Raw genomic sequence first — 21,712 nt, forward strand, 5'->3', positions numbered from 1 at the left:
AGGCAGGCAGGAAGAAAGGGAGGAAAGGGAAGGAAAACCGAACAGCACACAGAATAGAGGAATGAAACAAACGTGGTTTAAAGAAAACCTTTTCTTACTGAAATTTTCAGTAAAACCCATTCCTACTGAAATGGAAAACTATCTTGGGTGGGTGAGCGGCTGGGGTTTGTTATGGAAGAGAATCAATATTTCACTTGACAATCACCATGCTAACCACCACCATTTTCGGTATCATTTCACTATCATCTTCTCACAACAAAAAAACAAATAATACATACTTTCCCATGAGGTTTATAAACATAATCTCATTGCACAACAGCAACAAATCATCTGGCAAATTCTTGGTAGAGGAAGTCAAAGAACACATTTACTCAAGGTGAACAGTAGCCTCTGGACTGTATATTAACCATACACGGTTTCATACAGCTCCGCCAAAGATGCTCTAAATTAGCCAATAATTTGCCAACCGTCATGCAGGTTACCATAAGCCTACCACTAAATTCTAAAAGCTTCACTATGAAAATTTTCCTGTCAACTTTCATTTCTGATGTAAGTTGATAAAAGCCTCACAAATCCTCTCTTAGAGAGACTCCATAATTTTCCATGCAAATATCACTAGACTGAAAAAAGTCTTGTTAACACCATACGGATTCAATGGAAGATGTAAAACATCTTTATCACGTCACAATCCTGCACCATTTATCTCCCGCTCCCATTTGGAATTATACCTTTAGAAATGGCAGCACTTGCTGTACAAAGGACCTTAAAAAAATGCCTTCTTTACTCCATAAATTAAAGCTACTTTTCTTCCTGCTTTTTTTCCATAATTTTTTGTAACGTGCTGCAAATAAAATTAGTAAGACTAAGAATGTCATAATACCACATCGTAATGCCTTCTTTCATTTACCATAGTAGATAAGTCTTTCCAAATCTGGCAGAACTCTATTCTATGTAGCTTAAAAGTTACATAAAACACAACGAAGGACTTCTCTTTCAACATTTCCATATCATATCATACATTTCCATACCATAGCTGATTCAAATGTCACCTTTCTTGAAAATTCATTTAAAGAAATTGATTCCAAAAGAAACCTATACGTGTACTAAGTTTTTTAAAAGGCTAGAATCAAATAGAGAACTGTAAAAACCACATTCTCAATGTATACAATCTTACCCTACAACCCCCCAAATACTCATGTTATCATTATTTTGTACTCAATCAAATGCCCATCTCATTTACAATGCTGGAGAATGCATGAATTCCAAAGTTGATTTTGTTGTCTCCTTGAAAACAATCTGATGAGGGGGAAAAACATGCTGATGTTACCAATAATAAAGCCGAATGCAAATAATTCAGGCATTCTACAATTACTGAGAATTTAATTTAATCTATTTCCAGAGACAACCTGAGTGGCTCTGAGACTAGGGATTGAACACAGTTGGAACTGTTTCCATTATAGCCTGCAAATGCTACTCTGTTTCCGTAGTGCATATACCTTTGGGATCTTTCTTAAATTCTGATAGTCTATTTACAAATAAATCGAACAAAAACTGCCACTCACTATTTGTATCACCAACCATTCCAAATTTACTTACCTCAGTATTATTGATTATAATGCAGACTTCTAGAAATTATCAACTTAAGGTAATTTGCCGCACGAAAAATCAAGGACAAGGCTTAAAAGAAACATCACCAATAAAACCAAAAGCAAAAAGCAAAATACTTAAGTGATCCTTAGCCTACTTAGGATTAAGCTGTAAGCAGCAAACAGAAATACAAGCATACACTAAAAACCAATAGTTCCACGCTTACTTTCAGCAGATCCTTGGAGAAATCAACACCCTCATTTACCCCTTGCAGATTTGCAATGAACTCCTGACAGGTCATCTTCTTTCCAATATTCTGAAACAGAGGCAAACAGTACATCACTATGACATTCATGGAATTAAGACTGATTCATAAATATATGATGAGGCAGACCAATAATTTGTTTTTAAAAACATAACTAGGCCAGGTGCGGTGGCTCACGCCTGTAACCTCCACACTTTGGGAGGCCGAGGTGGGTGGATCACGAGGTCAGGAGATAGAGACCATCCTGGCTAACGGGGCTATGTTTAGCAGAAAGCCCGTCCACTACTAACATGTTTAGTAAAAACCCCGTCTCTACTAAAAATACAAAAAATTAGTTTGGCATGGTGGCATGCACCTGTAGTCTCAGCTACTCGGGAGGCTGAGGCAGGAGAATCGCTTGAACCCGGGAGGCAGAGGTTGCAGCGAGCGGAGATGGTGCCACTGCACTCCAGTGTGGGTGACAGAGCGAGACTCCATCTCAAAAAAAACAAAACAAAACAAAAAACAACAAAAAAACAAACAAAAAACATAACTAGACATCTATTTACAAATACAGGGCTGGGCACAGTGGCTCCTGACTCACGTCTGTAATCCCAGCACTTTGGGAGGCTGAGGTGCGTGGATTACTTGAGGTCAAGAGTTTGAGACCAGCCTGGCCAACATGGCAAAATGCTGTCTCTACTAAAAATACAAAATTTAGCCAGGCGTGGTGGCAGGTGCCTGTAGTCCCAGCTACTCGGGAGGTTGAGGCATGAGAATCACTTGAACCCAGGAGGCAGAGGTTGCAGTGAGTCGAAACTGCACTACTACACTCCAGCCTGGGTGACAGAGTGCAACTGTATCTCAAAAAACAAAAACAAACCAAACACAGGTTTATATAAACATACATACAATTTTAGTGCACTAAAAACATGGTTTATTATGCTTTTAAAATTCTCATTAAATATAAATAGCAAACTTATACCAAAAACTTATCATAAGGTAGAAAAAAACTTGAAAAACCGACGCTACATTTATACAATATATAATACAGTTTTTAATGAAAAACATGAGTAAAAACGGACATTTCTGAGCTGAACTCAGCTGTTTATGCATTTATTTGTGTTACCTACATACTATCAAGACCTGTGAAGGATCTGAGATTTACACTACTTTCAAGCTAACAAGTTAGCCTGTCACAAGCTAATAAAATGCTGGCAGAGGAAAGAAGTCTCCTGGGTGAGAGACAAGGTATTTATTACTTACACTAACAGGGGCAGCCAGAATATCAACATTATCTTGTGACCACTGGGCTCTAGTTCCCCAAGTCCCAAATGTCACAGAGCAACTTGAATATGGCCACAGGCCACCTGCACATGCAGTGTGTTGCATTATAGGAGAGAAACCCTAACCTTCAGGAGCTGGAATCTTTAATCATTGGAAATATGCCTATCCCTTTGCACTACCGGGAGATACCAGCTCTACCTTCCAGGGAGATATGCAAACCTGACCGCTGCTGTGAAGTCACTACAGCATCTTCCAAAGCTATTCACTGTATATAGAAATAATCTTGAAAAGATAGACAAGAAGAAAGGCAGTCACAGCCTCTGTTCGCAAAACATACAGGAAAGTATGAGACCCATGGAAAATTATCTCCCAGCACGTCTCCAAGCTGGTTTAAGGACAATAAAGTTTAACAAAAGGAAATCGCATTAATAAAGTAATTAGAAAATCCAAACTACAAAAAGAACAAAGATATAAACAAACTAAGAAAACTAACACAATTGTTATCACAGAGAATCACCTCTTATTCTAGTTCCAAACAACTAGTAGAAGCTGCTAGCTGTGGAGGATTCTTAGGTTCCATATAGACGGCAAGATACATCTGTTACAAGTGCAGAAGAGGAACGCAGAGCACAGAGAAGTGTCACAGGTATCACCTCTAGCAAAATGTAGTCCAAGTGAATACAAAGTGTACCAACATCGTAATATACCTGTGACCGGGCACGGTGGCTCAAGCCTGTAATCCCAGCACTTTGGGAGGCCGAGGCAGGTGGATCACGAGGTCAGGAGTTCTAGACCAGCCTGGCCAACATGGTGAAACCCCGTCTCTACTGAAAAATACATAAATTAGCCGGGTGCAGTGGCGGCCGCCTGTAACTCCAGCTACTTGGGAGGCTGAGGCAGAATAACTGCTTGAACCCGGGAGGTGGAGGTTGCAGTGAGCAGAGATCGTGCCACTGCACTCCAGCCTGGGAAACAAGAGCAAGACTCCGTCTCAAAACAGATAAATAAATAAAAAATAAAAAAACCAACCAACCAAATAAATAAATATACCTGCATACACTACTACTATGCATAAATGTATGCTTTTCAAGGCCACGCTATTCTTTCGTAAAAGGCTAACAGAAGGGTAGAACAGCACCTACTGAATTCATTTGAATACCTACGGTATTCAAAATGAGAAAGCAGACTTCTGGAGATAGACTTTTAAAAAGTAGCAGAGGCCGGGCGCGGTGGCTCACACCTATAATCCCAGCACTTTGGGAGGCCGAGACAGGCGGATCACTTGAGGTCAGGAGATTGAGACTAGCCTGGCCAACATAATAGAATCCTGTCTCTACTGAAAATACAAAAAAAAAAAAAAAAAAAAAAAAAAAATAGCCGGATGTCATGGCGGGCGCCTGTAATTCCAGCTACGCAGGGGGCTGAGGCAGAAGAATCACTTGAACCTGCGAGGTGGAGGTTACAGTAAGCCAAGATTGTGCCACTGCACTCCAGCCTGAGCGATAGTGACTCCAGTTCAGTAAATAAATAAATAAATAAAAATAAATATAAAGGAGGCCAGGCATGGTGGCTCATGCCTATAATCCCACACTGCCTGGGAGGCCCAGGCAGGAGGATCACTTGAGCCTGGGAGATCAAGACTAGCCTGGGTAACATCCCTCTCTAGAAACAATATGAAAATTAGCTGGGCGTGAAGGCATGTGCTTTGCAGTCCCAGCTACTCTGGAGGCTGAGGGGCAAGGATTGCTTGAGCCCAGGATGTTGAGGTTACAGTGAGCCATAATTGTGCCACTGCATTCCAGCCCGGGTAACAGAGGAAGACTTTCAAGAAGATGCACAGGCATCATTTTAAGGGAATATGTATACACAACCTCAAATTCAAAGACAGATTTGCCTGAGAACATACACCTGTGTGCCACAGGAGTAATCACTTCCCACCTCCCCTTTCCCAGCCACCCTTCTCCTGTTTCACAAAATAAAACAATTAGTCCCATTCAAGCTGTCTAAATAGTTACAATGACAGTGCTGACATTTTTGTTGTTGTTGTTGTTGTTGTTAAAAACCTTGCCTCTTTCATCAGCAAAGAATGCATAGTTTGTATGAAACACTGAAAAAAATGGTTTGACAGAAGTGGCTTTGTCAGCTAACTTATTTAGCAGATATTTCTCATAAGTTAAATAAATTAAATCTGCAGTTCAAAAGTTTTGTTGATAATTAGTTTAAAGCACAGAAAGCAACTTCAATGAAAAACATTGTTTTGCAACAGTATATTGAAGACGACAATAACTCAGTTTTCCCAATCCTTTCCAAGTGTATCAGGTCAAACAAGGTGTCTCAAGGTAAAAAAATAACACATACAATGAACAGTCATTATGATATACCTTGGCAATGCCTTTTTAGACATGTTCTGGGGAGATGAATAAATAATGACTAGGTAACAAATCTTTTTCCAAGTCAGGTGGTGTTTAATTCTTTGCTTTAAATGAAAATAAAGGAAGGTCTAATTTAGTTATCAGTTAATCATCAAAACTATTTTTTGATATGTGATCTGCAAAATTCAACTGCTTGTAACATTATCTGCTTTAAATAAATTGTTATTAATAAACTTCTTTGTAAAAGTACACTAAAATATGAGTATAAAAACGAAAATTTTTCTCTTAAAAAGTGTGTTAATTTTGTTACATGATGATAGCATCAACTACTATAACTAAAAAAGTATCAGCTTTATTAAAATACAATTCACAGTATATTCTTTCGAACCATATAATTCAGTGATTTTTAATAAAGTTGTGCAATCACCACCACTATCTACATTCAGAACATTTACTCCCTAAAGAAACTCCATACCCACCAGCAGTTATATTCTCCAAATCTCTTCCACCACCCTCACTAGGGATCATCTGGCAAGCACAAATCTGCATTTTCGTTATAAAGATTTGCCTACTCAGGACATTTGAAATAAATGGAATCATACAAAATGTAGCCTTTTATGACTAGCTTCTTTTACTTAACATGTTTTCCACGTTCATCCATGTTGTTGCATAAATCATTATTTAATGTCCTTTTATTTCTAAACAACATTCCATTGTATGGATATACCAATTGTGTTTCTTCATTTATAAATTGATGAATGTTTAGACTATTTTCTCTTTTTGGCTACTATAAATAATGCTGCTATAAATATTCATGTATAAGTTTCTGTGTAAACATGTTTTCATTCCTCCTGGGCATATATTTAGGAGTGGGATTATTGAGTCCTATGGTAATCTTGTTTATTCACTTAAGGAACTGCCAGACTCATTTCCAAAGTGGCTGCACCATTTCACATTCCCACGAGCATCAAATGAGGGTTCCAGTTTCCCTCCAACCTCACAGACACTAACATCTGTCCCTTTTACTTTAGGTATTGTTATGGGTATGAACGGGTATGCTATGGTTTTGATTTGCATTTCCCTAATGACTAATGACCCTCAGCTTTTTTTCATGTGCTAATTAGCCATTTGCATATCTTCTTTAGAGAAAGGCCTGTTAAAATCCTATTTTCCTTTCTTATTGGAATATTTATATTTTTATTATTCAGTTGTAAGACTTCTTTACACATTCTGTATATAATTTCCTTATCACATATGTACTTTAAAAATATTTTTTCCCATTCTGTGGGTCTTTTCATTTTTTTCCTTTCACTTTCTTGATGATGTCCTTCTGAAGCAGGATATTTCCCTGACCCCTTCATGGGCAGAAATGGGAGTATATGAGCACTGGAGTCAGCCAACTCCACTCACTCAAATCTGCTGTGTTCCACCCCTTGCTGGAGGGAGCAAACAGGTGAGTGGGTACGGCAGCTCGGGCAAATGCCTTCGGGCACCAGCAGGAGTGAACTCTGTACTGGTCCCGCAGCAACATCTGGGGAGGGGTGCCAGTGACCCCTGAAGTCCCAGAGGAAGTGTTTGGGTGCTCTTTTAGCTTGGCTGTCTGCATATGGCTTACGTGTTAACAGCTCAGTGGATCCTCTGCCTTTTTGCGTGAGATGGCTGCCTTCTGCCAGCAAGGGCAAAGGGTCAGTGTGACAGCCTTTTGCAACCACACTTGGGGCACCTGAGCTCTTTACCAGCATCCAGGAGAAAAGAGGTTGCACAAACAAATTGGAGGATGGTAAATGCAGGAAATTTTAATGCCGATGGAAGTAGCTCTCAGCAGGAAGGGGAGCTGAAAAGGGGACAGAGTGGGAAGGTAAATGCCACTGAAGTTTGGCTGTCTCTGGCCAGATTCTTCTCAGAAGTTATGCTGTCAGACTGTCCCTATGAAGTCAAGCCACTTCTCTCTGACATCCAGCTGTAGTCTCCAATGTCCAGCTGCTTCTCCTCTCTCTGCTAGCTGAGGCTGGGGCTTTTATGGGCACAGGAATGGGGGGCAGAGCAGGCCATGGGTGGTTTTGGAAAAGGCAACATTTGAACAGGAAATCAGGGATGTAAGTTCTCACTTTGGGCCACCGCATCAGGCTTTTCAGCTTGAGGGTGCAGCCCTCACTGGGGACCCATCCTCTTCTGCCCAGAATTTCCCTGCCTCTTGTCCCTATCACTTTGAAGCACAAAAGGTTTTAATTAGGTGAAATCCAGTTTACCTGTGTTTTATTTTCTTACTTGTGTATTTTATATCTAAGAAATCATTGCCTAATCCAACATCACAAAGATTTACTCCAAAAAATTTTGTAGCATTAGCTCTTATATTTAGATACTTGACCCATTTTGAGTTCATTTTTGTATTATAGAAAGCAGAGATTCAACTTCATTCTTTTACATGTGGATATTCAGTTGTTATGACATCACTTACTGGAAAGACTACTTTCCCCCCACCAAATTGTTTTGAAAGTCTTTTTGAAATCAACAGACCATAAATGTATGGGATTATTTTTAGACACTTGATTATACTGCAATGATCTAGCTGCTGAGCTTTATATCAGCATAACTCTTGATTACTGAAGCTTTGCACTGAGTTTACCATGTTAACAGTTTTAAGCATTCAGTTCAGTACTGTTTCACATTAGTATATTCACACTGTTGTGGAACAGAATTCCAAAACTTTTTCATCTCACTAATCTCAAACTCTATACCCATTAAAGAGCTCCTCTTTTCCCCTTCATGCCAGCCACTTGTAACCAACGTTCTACTTTCTGTTTATATGAATTTAACAACTTTACTTACCTCAAACAAATAGAATCATATTTTTTCTTTTTGTGACTGGCTTATTTCACTTAGCATAATGTCCTCAAGGTTCATCCATGTTGTAGCATGTGACAGGATTTCTTTCCTTTTTAAGGCTGAACGATTTTCCATTTTTTGTAGAGACCACATTTTATTTATACATAAATCTGTGGATGAACATTTGGTCTGCTTCTACCTCTTGGTTAATGTGAAAAGTGTGGCTATGAACATGGATGGGCAAGTATCTCTTCAAAATCCAGCTTTAAACTTTTTCTATATATACATGCAGAAATGAGATTGGTGTATCATATGATAGTTATATTTCTCATTTTTTTGTGGACCCTCCAAGCTATTTTCCACAGTGATTGCACCATTTTACAATTCCTACAACAGTACGTTTCCAATTTGTCTACATCCTTGCCAAAAATATTTTCTATTTTTTTTGATAGCAATGATCCTAGTGGGTATCAGGTGATACCCAATTGTAGTTTTTATTTGCATTTCTAGATTAGAGAATGTTGAGTATGTTTTCATAAGCTTGTGAACACTTCTTTTATTCTTTTTTTGAAATGGAGTTTTGCTCTCGTGGCCCAGGCTGGAGTGCAGTGGCACAATCTCTGGTCACTGTGACCTCCGCCTCCCAAGTTCAAGTGTTTCTCCTGACTCGGCCTCCCAAGTAGCTGGGATTACAGGCGCCCAACATCATGCCCGGCTAATTTTTTGTATTTTTAGTAGAGATGGGGTTTCACCATGTTGCACAGGCTGGTCTCGAACCCTTGACCTCAGGTGATCTGCCCACCTTGGCCTTCCAAAGTGCTGGGATTACAGGCATGAGCCACTGCGCCCGGCCCTTGTGAACATTTCTAGACCATCTTTGGATAAATATCTATTAAAGTATTTTTCCCCTTTTAAAATCAGGATATTTGATTTTTAGATGTGGAAATATAGGAGTTCTTTACACAGTCTGATATTAACTCCTTATAGGTATATGATTTGTAAATATTTTATTCTATTCTGTAGGTTGCCTTTACACACCCCTTTGTTTTAAGGCACAAACGTTTAAGTTTGATGTAGTCCCATTTTTGTTTTTGTTGCCTGTGCTTTTGGTGTCACAGTGAAGAAACTGCCAGCACATACAATAACGTGATGTTTTTCCCCTATGTTTTTTCTCAGGATTTTATAGTTTCAGGATTACATTTAGGTCTTTAAAACATTGAGATAATTTTTATACACTGTGTGATATAAGGGTCCTACTTCTCTTTTTTTGCATGAAGATACTGTATTCACACTACCATTTTTTAAAAAGTCTGACATTTCCCCAATGAGTGGTCTTAGCACTCTTGTTGAAGATTTGAGGATTTGTGCACTCTATTCTATTCCATTAGCCTGTCCTTATGCCAGTTCCACACTATTTTGACTACTGTAGCTTTGTAATATGTTTAAAATAACATACGAGTACTCTAACTCTGTTCTTTTTCAAAACTTATGATTATTTGGGGTACCTTGAACTCTCATATGATTTTTAGAACATTTTCCATCTCTGGGATGAATGTTATTGAGATTTTGATAGTAATTGTGTTGAATCTGTAGATTACTTTGTATAGTATAATATATAAAAAAATTAAGTCTTCCAGTCCATGAACATGAAATATTTTCCCATTTATTTGCATCTTATTATTCTGCAGCATGGTTTGATAAGTTTTGAAATGGAGAAATCAGGAGTCCTTCAATTTTTTGCCTCTTTTTCTACATTTTGACTATTCTGGGCCCTTTCCATTTCCACATAAATTTCAGGATTTGTCTGTCCATTTCTTTACATACATATACAAAGTGAACTTGGATTTTCACGGTGATTCTGTGGAATCTGAAGATCAGTTTGGAGAGTACTTCAGTCTTAACAATAAAGTTCCAATACATGACTATAAAATATCTTTCCACTTTTACAGTTCCTTTTTTCAGTATTTTATAGTTCCACTTGAACTTATTTTGTTAAATTTATTCTCTAATATCTTGATTTTTTTGATGCTACTGTAAAATTATTTCACTTTTAATGTTCATTGCTAGTATATAGCAATGCAGTTGTTTTGCAAATGCTCAACTTGTATTTTGCAGCCTTGCTGAACGTCTTCAGTCCTAATAGGTTTTTTCTTTTGTATAGTCCTGAAGATCCTCTACACACAAGATCAGTTCTCCCATACAGATTCCTTTAGTTATTCCTTTAATTTTGTTTTAAAGACACAACATATTTTATTATGCTACATATAAACAGAGTTTTTAAAAACTGAAACATAATAGCTACATATATTTTTAGAGTACATGTGATATCTTGATATATGTATATATCGTATAATGATCAGAACAGGGCAAAAGAGACATCCATCTCCCCAAAAATTCACCCCTTCTTTGTGTTGGGAACATTTCAATTGCTCTCCACCAGTTATTTTAAGATATACAAATTATTGTTAACTATAGTCACTCTACTGCAGTACTGAACAATACGTCGTGTTCCTTCTAACTGTATTTTTGTGCCCATTAACCTAACACCTTTTTTTTCCTCCAGTTTGAATTTTGACTCAGCAATGTTCATGCCTAGACCTCTTACTTCTGTCGTTGGTACAGCCTGTTCCTGCTGCTGCTGCTTCTTGGTCTTCAGGTTCTCCCTATGCTTGTTCAGCCAGTGGCACATGATACAAGTATTCTTGGGCCACAGATCTGGGGCTAGTATTTCTTGCCCTTGTAGAACTTCCTGAGGTTTGTTTTCTGAGTTTGGCTAATGACGGTGAGAACACAGGCAACAGATTTGGAAATGACTACAATCTAAGAGAAATGGAACGTCGGGCACCTGTCACTTTGGCGACATACATCTGGGACAGGTCTACCTTCAGGTTGTCCAGCTGTCTTAGCAGCTCCTCTTCCTTCTTGCCTCAAAGATCCTGAGCCTTAATCTTGGCTACGGCTGCAAAAGCCACCACCGCTGCCAAACGCCCCGAGGGAAAGAGAAAAGTGCCCATTAATCAACCTTTCAAAATCCTTTCTAAATCCCCTGTGCCCCCTCCTCCTTCTAGCTTCTGGTAACCACCAATCTACTCTCTACCTTCATGAAATCTACTTTTTAAGCCCCCCACATTTGAGAAAGAACATGTGGTATTTGTGGTTCTGTGCCAGTTTACTTCACTTAACATAATGACCTCTGTGTTCCATCCACATTGCTACAAATAACATAATTTCATCATTTTCTATGGCCGAGTAATATTCCACTTATATTTATGTACCACATTTTCTATATCCATTCATCTATAAATTAACATTTAGGTGAATTCCATATCTTGGCTAATGTGAATAGTACTACAATAAACATGGGAGTGCAGACATTTCTTGAATATACTGACTTCGTTTCTTTTAAATATATACCAAGCAGTGGGAATGCAGAGTCATATGGTAGTTCTATAGTTTTTCAATGAGCATTCACACTCTTCTTCATACTGTCTTTTTCAGAGAGTGTATGAGTTTCCCTTTCTTTTCATTCTGGCCAGCACTCATTGTTTATTGTCTTTTTGATAAAAACCATTTTAACTCGGGTAAAATGATATCTCCTGTGGTTTTGATTTGCATTTCCCTGTAACATTGAACATCTATTCATGTATCTGTTGGCCATTTCTATGTCTTCTTTTGAGAAATACCTATTCAATCAAAAATTTTGCCCATTTTAAAATCGAGTTATTTGACCATTTGCTGTTGAGTTACTTATATATTCTGGTTATTAATCCCTTTACAAATGGATAGCTCAAAAATATCTTCTACCATTCTGTAGCTTGTATCTTCACTTTGTTGATTATTTCCTTTACTGGGCAGAAGGGTTTTAGCTTGATGGGACACCACATCTAAATATTTTAGCATTTGTTGCTCATAATTTAGAGGTCTTCCCCTCCCCCGCCAACCCCCTGCAAAATCTTTACTCATCCCACCATTGTAGTGTTTCCCCAATCTTTTCTTCTAGTAGTTTCATATTTTTAGTTCTTACATTTAACTCTTTAATCCAAGTTGAGGTGATTTTTGTAAATTGTGAAAGTTAAGAGTCTAGTTTGATTCTTCTTCATAAGCATATCCAGTTTTCTGAGCACCATTTATTGAAGAAACTCCCCATTCCTCAAAGTATGTTCTTGGAGCCTTTGTCAAAACTAAGTTGGCTATAAATGCATGGATTTCTAGGTTTCTCTATTCTGTTCCACTGACCAATGTGTCTATTTCCATGCCAGTACCATACTATATTGGTTACCATGGCTATATATATATATATATATATATAGTATAAATATATATAGTATAAAATATATGTATAAACTATATAAATATATATAGTATAAAAAATATATATATCTAAAAATATATATATATATAATTTTTTTTTTGTTTTTGAGACGGAGTCTCGATCTCTTGCCCAGGCTGGAGTGCAGTGGCACAATCTCGGCTGACTGCAACCTATACCTCCTAGGTTCAAGTGATTATTCTGCCTCAGCTTCCCGAGTTGCTGGGACTACAGGCCACCACACCTGGCTACTTTTTCTATTTTTAGTAGAGACAGGGTTTCACCATATTGGCCAGGCTGGTCTCGAACTTCTGACCTCGTGATCTGCTAGCTTTGGCCTCCTCAAGTGCTAGGATTGCAGGTGTGAATCACCGCATCTGGTCTGGTTCTTCTTTAAATGTCTGACAGAACTGAGCAGTGAAACTGTCAGATCATGAGCTTCCCTTTGATGGGAGACCATTTTATTAGTGCTTTGATCTCATTACTCATTACTGGTCTGTTCAGGTTTTTTCTTTCTTCAAAGTTCCCGATGAACTTCGTGGTTCTTGAATCTTCTTGGTAGTTTGTATGTTTCTAAAAATACCTCCACTTCTCGTTTTTCCAAGTAGTTGGGGAATACTTCTTCATAACAGTCTCTAATGATTTTGTGTTTCTTTGTATTTCTGCGGTATCAGTAGTTATGTCTCTTTTTTTGTTTCTGATTTTATTGATTTTGGTCTTTTTTCTTAGACTAGCAAAAAGTTTGTCAATTTTGCCTTTTGTTTTTTTGAGACGGAGTCTACCTCTATTACCCAGACTGGAGTGCAGTGGAACGATCTTGGCTCACTGAAACCTCTGCCTCCTGGGTTCAAGCAATTCTTGTGCCTCAGCCTCCCGTGTAGCTGGGACTACAGGCATGCACCACCACGCCCAGCTAATTTTCCTATTTTTAGTAGAGACAGGGTTTCACCATGTTGGCCAGGATGGTCTCGATCTCCTGACCTCCTGATCCACCCACCTCGGCCTCCCAAAGTACTGGGATTACAGGTGTGAGCCACTGTGCCTTGTCAATTTTGCCAATGTTTTAAAAAACCCAACTTTTCATTTCTGTTGACCTTTTAAATTGTTTCTTAAAATCTGAACTCCACTTTTTATGCTCTGACCTTTATTGTTTCCTTCCACTAATGTTGAGTTTTTTTCCCATGCTTTTCTAGTTCTTTACAGTGTTTCATTAGATTGTTTATCTGAAATCTAAGTTTAAGAAAACATTAACACATAATAACTATACATATTTATGGGGTACATGTGATATTTTGAAATATACATGTAATGTGTAATAATCAAATCAGGATATTTTGGATACCCATCACTTCAAACATTTACTACATCTTTGTGTTGGGATCATTTCAAATCTTCTAGCTATTTTGAAATATTCAACAATTATAAACTATATTCATCCTCCGGTGCTATGAAACAATAGGACTTATTCCTTCTAACTATATGTTTCGATTCACCTCCCTTTATCCCACCACCACCACTATCCACAGCCTCTGGTAAATATCATTTTACTCTCTATGTCCATGATATCAACTTTTTAAACTCCCTCACGAGGGACAGCATACAATATGTGTCTTTCAATGCCTGACTTATTTCACTTAATATAATGAAATGTAATTTTATCCACGTTACCGTAAATGCCAAGATTTCATTTTAATGGAAGAGTAATATTCTATTATGTATATATGTTACATTTTCTTTGTGTATTCATAAGTTGATGGACACAGATTAATTCCATATCTTGGCTAACAAGAATAGTACTGTAGTAAGTACAGGGATGCCCTATAACTCTGACATTAATTTCCTTCCATTTGGATAAAAACATAGTAGTGGGGTTGCTGGATCGAATGAAATTACTCCTGGGTTTATTCCCAGGTTTTTTCTTTTGTAGCTGTTATAAATGGGATTACTTTCCTGATTTCTTTTTCAACTAGTTCATTATTAGAGAATAGACACACTACTGAATTGTGTACACTGATTTTTTACCTTGAAACTTTACTGAGTTCATCTATCAGATCTAAGAGTTTCAGGTAGAGTCTTTACGTTCTTCTATATATAAGATCATGTTATCTGAAAAAAGGACAATTTGAATTCCCCTTTTCAAACGTGGATGCATTTCTTTTGCCTGGTTACTCTGGCTAGGACTTCCAGTACTATGTTGAATATGAGTGGTGAAAGTGAGCATCCTTATCTTGTTTTAGTTCTTAGAAGAAAGGATTTCAGTTCTGCCTCAGTATGTAGTTAGCTGCAGCTTTGTCATACATGGCGTTTACTATGATGTGTTCTTACTATGTCTAATTTATTGCGTTTTTTTATTATGAAGGGATGTTGAATTTTATGAAACCCTTTTTTTGCACTTGAGATGCAAAAATATATAATTATATTAAAAATATAATTTTTGACCTTTTTGTGACGTATCATGTTTATTGATTTACATATAATAAACCATCCTACCATCCCTGGAATAAAACCCACTTGATCATAGTGAATGATCTTTTTATTGATTTGTTAGATTTGGTGTGCTGGTATTTTGCTGAGGAATTTTGCATCTAAGTTCGTCAGGAATACTGGCCTATAGTGTTTTCTTATTGTATCCTTATCTGGTTCTGGCATCAAGGTAATTCTGGCCTCATGGAACAAGCTAGGAAAAAATCCCTCCTCTCCAATTTTTCGGAATAGTTTCAGGAGAACTGATGTTAGATCTTCTTTGTAAGTTTGCAGCATTCAGCAGTAAAAATCTCCTGGGCTCAAGCTTTTCTCTGTTAGAAGACATTTTATTACTGACTCAGTTTCATTACTCATTATTGATCTGTTCAGGTGTTCTATTTCTTCATGGCCAAACATTGGTAGTTACCTCATGTCCAGGAATGAATCTGCTTCCCGTAGGTTCCAATTTGTTCAGACAGTTGTTCACGATAGTCTCTAACAATCTTCTATTTTTGTGGGATATAAGTTTTACTGTCTCCTTTTTTGGTTGGGGTTTTATTTGTGTCTTCTTTTTTTATCTTGGTTAGTCTATCCAGCAATTTATGAATTTTGTTTATTCTCTCAAAAAAAAAAAAAAAACCCAACTCTTCATTTCATTGATCCTTTGTATAGCCTTTTTTTTCACCTCTAATTTAGTTCTGCTCTGACTTTATTATTTCCTGCTGTTAATTTTGTATCTGGTTTGTTCTTGCTTTTCTAGTTCCTTGAGGCGCATCAATAGGTTCTTTAAAATCTTTCTACTTTCTTCATGTAAGTATTTGTTGCTATTAAACATCCTTTTATCATGGCTTCTGCTGTATCCCACATATTTTGATATGTTGTGTTCCCATTTTGATTTGTTTCAAGAAACTTTTTGATTCTTATTTCTCCTTAAATCCAGTGATGGCTCATAATTGTGGCTTAATTTCCTTGTATTTGTACAATTTCCAAAGTTCTCATTGTTGATTTCTAGTTTTATTCCATCGTGGTCTGAGAAGATACGTGATATTATTTCTATTTTTTTAATCGTTGAGACTACTTTTGTTGTATAACAAATAGTCTAGCCTCAAGAATGTCCCATGTGATAAGAATACTTATTCTGTAGCTGTTGGACAATATGTTCTGTCAATGTCTATCAAGCACATTGGATCTAAAACGAAGTTTAAATCCAATATCTCTTTGTTGATGACTTGGCTAGATGATCACTCCAAGGCTGAGAGTCAGTTGTTGAAGACACCTAATCTGATTTTATTGGAGTCAGTCTCTCCCTTTAGATTCAATAATGTTTGCTTTCTATATCTGCATGCTCCAGTGTTGGGCGCACAAATATTTAGAATTGTTTAATCTTCTTGCTGAAATGGTCCCTCTACCATTATAGAATTACCTTCTTTGCCACTTTTTGACTTAAAGTCTATTTTATCTATCTCATGCTTGCTTTTGGTTTCTGTTTGCATGGATTATCTTTTTCCATCCCTTCACTTTGAGTCTACGTGTCTTTACCAGTAAAGTCAGTTTTTTATAGGCAGTATATAGTTAAGTCATTTTTTTGTTGTTTTTCTATTCAGCCAATCTATATTTTTTAAGGGGGGAATTTAAACTGTTTACATTCAAGGTTATTATTCAGTACTTAATTCCTGTCATTTTGTGAATTATTTTTTGGTTTTGTGTATCCTCTCATCCTGTTCTCCTATCATTGTGGTTTGCTGGTTTTCTGTAGTAGTAACACTTGCCTCCTCTATTTATTTATTTATTTTTTTGTGAGACCGAGACTCACTCTGTTGCCCAGGCTGGAGTGTGCAGTGGTGCGATCTTGGCTCACTGTAAGCTCTGCGTCTTGGGTTCACGCCATTCTCCTACCTCAGCCTCCTGAGTAGCTGGGACTACAGGTGCCTGCCACCAAGCCTGGCTAATTTTTTTGTATTTTTAGTAGAGACGGGGTTTCACTGTGTTAGCCAGGATGGTCTCAATCTCCTGACCTCATGATCCGCGTGCCTTGGCCTCCCAAAGTGCTGGTATTACAGGTGTGAGCCACCGCGCCTGGCCGAGAGTTTTATACTTTTATGTGTTTTGATTATGACAGATATTGTCCTTTATCTTCTAAATGCAGGGCTCCCTTGACCTCTTCTTGTAGGGCCAGTAGAGTGGTGATTAACTTCAATTTTTCCTTGCTTTGGAAAGCATTTATTCGCCTTCATTTTTTATATCTTCCCCAGGTATAATATTTTTGGCGGACAGTTGTGTTTTTTTGTTTGTTCTGCTTTTCACCACTTTCGAGTTATCATTTCATTTACTCCTGGACTGTAGTGGCCAAAGTAATTCCATCCACCACGTTGATTTCTCATTAACCCCAGTTCCAAGAAGGCCTCTAAGATTTCCAGTTTAATTTTACTTAAGAGCATGTACTTACCATAAATCCCATTCCTAGGTCAAAACAATGTAAATGTTATTGTACTTGCTATAATCAATGCCCTTAAGCAGTTATCCTACACAGCCCTTCTGATGCATGCATATCCTTTTTCTATGGCATATAAGCCCTAGGTCTTGGGAGTAAAGGCACAGGGATCCACCATCTTTGTCTCTTGAAGTACCTCCCGAGACACAATCCCTATTAAATGTTCCTAAGTCCCTATTAAATGTTTCTAAGAAACTGAATTTGTCAGCCTCTTTCTTTGGCCTCTCATATTCCTTGAACTTTGGGGGTAGGGTTGTATAGACTTTTCCACCGTGGAACATGGCCTGTAAGGTTTCTGCTAAGAAATTTATTAGTGTGATAGGGATACTCTTCTCTGTGACTTGACCCCTTTGCTGTATTTAGAATTCTCTTTTTCTTGGACTTTTAACAGTTCGACTATAAAGTGGCATGGAGAAGGCCTTTCAGGGTAGAATATATTTGAAGATCTTTGAGCTTCCTATATCTAGATGTCTGTATCTCTTCCAAGACTTGAGAAGTTTTTACCTATTATTTCGTTAAATGGGTTTTCTATGCCATTACCCATCTGTTCTCTTCCAGGAAAACTGAAAATTCCACTATTTCGTCATTGTATGTGTTACATAAGCTTTCTTCGCTTTTATTTTTTTAAAAAATGTTATCTGCTCAGGTTATTTCAAAAGACCTGTCTTCAAGTTTACAAATTCTTCTGCTTGATCTAGAGTGTGTTGTTGAAACTGATGATTATATTTTTTATTTTACTCTTTGAATTCTTCAGTTTCAGGATTTCTATTTAACTTCTTTCTGACATCTTTGTTGAATTTCTCATACAGATGGTGAAATGTTTCTTTGCATTGTTCATCTGTTTTCTGTAGTACCTGGGTTTTCAGAAATATTTTGAATTCATTTTCAGGTATTTCATAGATTTTTTTTAATATTGGCATCTGTTGCTGGAGAATTATTGTGTTCCTTTGATGGTTTCATGCTTCCTTGATTTCTCATGTTTCTTGTGTCCTTACATTTATATCTATGCATCTGGTGTAACATTTGCTTCATCCAACTCTATGGATTGGGTTTCGAAGGGAAAGACATTTTTTTCTATAGAGCTATCTATAGTGTTGTTTGGGTAAGGCGTTTTGGCTTTGATTCTGGGTGGGAGAAGCACTGCAGTCTCCATATGACTTCTTTGACTATCTTTAGCATCAGTGGTGTCTATGAGTTCCTCAGTGGATAAAGCTGTGGCTTTTAGTAACGGCTGTAGTGAGGCTTTGCTAGTGAAAGGGACACCAGGCAGGCCAGTTCTTAGGCAACAGTGATGGCAACTCTGGGATGGATATGCAGGACCTTGGTCAACACACGTGGATATTGGTAAAAGCAGGTCAGGAGGACGAATCTTTAGTCTTCAAGTGGATTGTCTGTGTGCTAGCAGTGGCAACAATGGGCTGAGTGAATGGGTCCTCAGGCCCTTAGATGGTATGCATAACGTCTGCGGCTGCAACAGCAGCAGAGGGCTAACTTGGGGCCCCAAGCTACAGCTTTGGGTGCCAGCAGTAGGGGTACAAAGGGCCTAGTGGCCATCACCGAGCCTCCAAGTGGCACGCAGGTGGGTGGCACATGGCTGTAGGCAGGGCAGTGGCAGTCTCACTTGGTCATGCTATATAATCCTTTTTATATTTTGTTGAATTAGGTTTGTTTTTGAATGCAAGAAATATTCATAAGGGATATCTTTATCATGACTTGTCTCATTTTGGTATCAGGGTAATAGTGCCCTCATAGAATCACTTAAAACGTGTTCCTCTTTTTTTCTGAAGGGTGTAAAAAAACTGATACTAAAACTTCTTTAAATGTCGATGCAATTCACAAGTAAAGCCATTTGATCTTAGGCTTTTCTTTGTAGGAAGTTTTCTGATTACTAAACTCTTCACTTGCTAAGGATCTATTCAGGTTTTGTTTCCTTTTCAGTTTCAGTAGTTTTTATCTTTCTAAGAATTTGTTCATTTCATCTAGGTTATCTAGCTGTTGACAATATTCACTTACAATACTTATTTCCATAAGGCCAATAGTAATGCCCTCTTCATTACTGATTTTAGTAATCTGAGGGTTCTTTTACTCATGGTCAGTCTAACTAAACTTTTGTCAGTTGTTGATCTTTTCAAAAAACAAGCTTCTGATTTCATTGCTTTTTCTCTATTACTCTTCTATTCTCTGTTTAATTCATCTTTGCTCTGATTATTCTTTCCCTTCTTTGGACTCAGTTTGCTTTTGTTTCTTTCATTAGGTTAGACTGTAAATTTGACATTTTTCTAAAATACAGCAATTTAGAGCAATAATTTGCAATTTGGCAATTCATCAGCTGTAGACCATAAGTTTTTTATGTTGTATTTTCATTTTGCTTTTTTTGTTGTTGTTGAGACATAGTCTTGCTCTGTCGCCCAAGCTGGAGTGCAGTGGCACAATCTCAGCTCACTGCAACCTCCGTCTCCTGGGTCAAGTGATTCTCTCACATCAGCCACTCGAGTAACTGGGATGATAGGTGCATGTCACCATGCTTGGCAAATTTTTTGTATTCTGAAGTAGAGATGGCATTTCACCATGTTGGCCAGGCTGGTCTCGAACTCCTGACCTCAAAGTGATTTGCCTGCCTCGGCCTCCCAAACTGCTGGCATGAGCCACTGCAACCGGCCAACATATTTTTATTTTCATCACTATCTTTTAGTTCCTCTTGTAAATTTTTTTGGACCTATTGGTTATTTAGGAGTATACTGTATGACTACATAAATGTCCTTTAATTGATTTCTAATATCATTCTATTATGTCCAGAAACATGTTTTGTATGTTTTCAATCCCTTTTTGCGAATTTTGTCCTATCCTTGAGCATTTTTCATGTACACTTTAAAGATTACTCTCCTGTCATCAGGTATCTGTTAGATCTAGTTGGTTTTTATGTTGTTCAAGTCTATTTCCTTGTTGATATCGTGCATGGTGATTCTAAGCATTATTTAATATACGGTGCTAATTTCTCAATAAAACAATTTCTCCCTCCAATTCTGTCCATTGTTCTTTCACGGCTTATTATGTGTTCAGAAAGAATAAGACTTTTTCCCTACACTCATACATCACTCAACACAATAGTCACTGAAGTATGTGGGGGTTTCTCCACATTCACAACCAATTCTCCAGCAGACACCAGTTGGGTGTTTTATAATTCAATTATAATACTATTTATGTGCTGATTTCATGAGCTCATACAGGTTAAGGGCTCAGCCCTACAAGATCACCCCAAGTTTCGGATGTCAATTGGTAGCAGTGGGTTGTCAGTTATACTTCTGACCAGTCAGCTATAAATGGGGGTTTGCAGGATCATCTATCTGGGTTTAATTTACTAGGAGGGCTCACATAACTCAGGGAAACATTTATCCCTTTAATATCAAAGATATTGCAAAGGATATAGATAAACAGTGAGATAAAGAGATACACAGAGTGAGGTCTGAAAAGGTCCTAAGTGTTGGGGCTTCTGTCCCTGTGATGTTGGGATGCCCACCTTCCAAGCACATAGATGTACTTGCCAACCTCGAAGCTCTCCAAACCCCATACTCTGGGTTTTTACAGAGGCTTTATAACACAGGCATGGCTGATTAAATCAATGGCCAGTGGTATCAACTAAACCTTCACCCTATTCTTGCTCCCTGGAGGTGGGGTGTGTGCGGAAGGAGGGGAGGCTGAAAATTCCAACCCTCTAATCACATGGTTGTTTCTCCTAACAACCAGTCCCCTTGCTGAGCTTATCTAGGAGCTCACCAAGGCTTGCCTCATTAGAATAAACAATGCTCCTATCATTCATCCAAGGCATTTAGGAGCCCTGTGTCAGAACTGCTGTCACTCAGGAGGTCCATTTCAAGAACCAGGAGCAGAGACCAAATCTGTATTTCTTATTTATCATAGTATCACTGGGGCTTATATTGACTGGAAGTGTTTTATCACCTTAATGAAATGACCCTTATTATAAAATGTTCTTCCTTGTTTCTAGGAAAAAATATCTTACCTAGACCTTCTGGATAGCTTGCCTCAGATTCTACATTAGCACTTGCTGCTCCACCAAGCATTTTATGTTATGAAGACACTTTCTTTCCTAAAACTTCATGAACCAAGTTCTCCTA

The 21,712-nt window shown here is 37.9% G+C and overlaps 1 protein-coding gene across 15 annotated transcripts in view; it reads right to left on the reverse strand.

Annotated features, from left to right (window-relative positions):
- Positions 1-21,712, reverse strand: part of PSD3 (pleckstrin and Sec7 domain containing 3) — a 713,864-nt gene that overhangs the window by 235,296 nt on the left and 456,856 nt on the right. For 13 of the 15 annotated variants that reach the window (XM_003823634.7, XM_055116331.2, XM_063607125.1 and 10 more), the window contains one exon: positions 1,814-1,903. In XM_003823634.7, coding sequence (XP_003823682.5) covers positions 1,814-1,903 — 90 coding nt within the window. Of the gene's footprint in view, positions 1-1,813; positions 1,904-6,260; positions 11,294-21,712 lie in introns of those variants that run through there. The other 2 variants (XM_055116335.2, XM_057302981.2) reach the window with 1 other exon arrangement.

The sequence above is a fragment of the Pan paniscus genome, chromosome 7, assembly GCF_029289425.2.
Source record: "Pan paniscus chromosome 7, NHGRI_mPanPan1-v2.0_pri, whole genome shotgun sequence".
Classification (NCBI taxonomy): domain Eukaryota; kingdom Metazoa; phylum Chordata; class Mammalia; order Primates; family Hominidae; genus Pan; species Pan paniscus.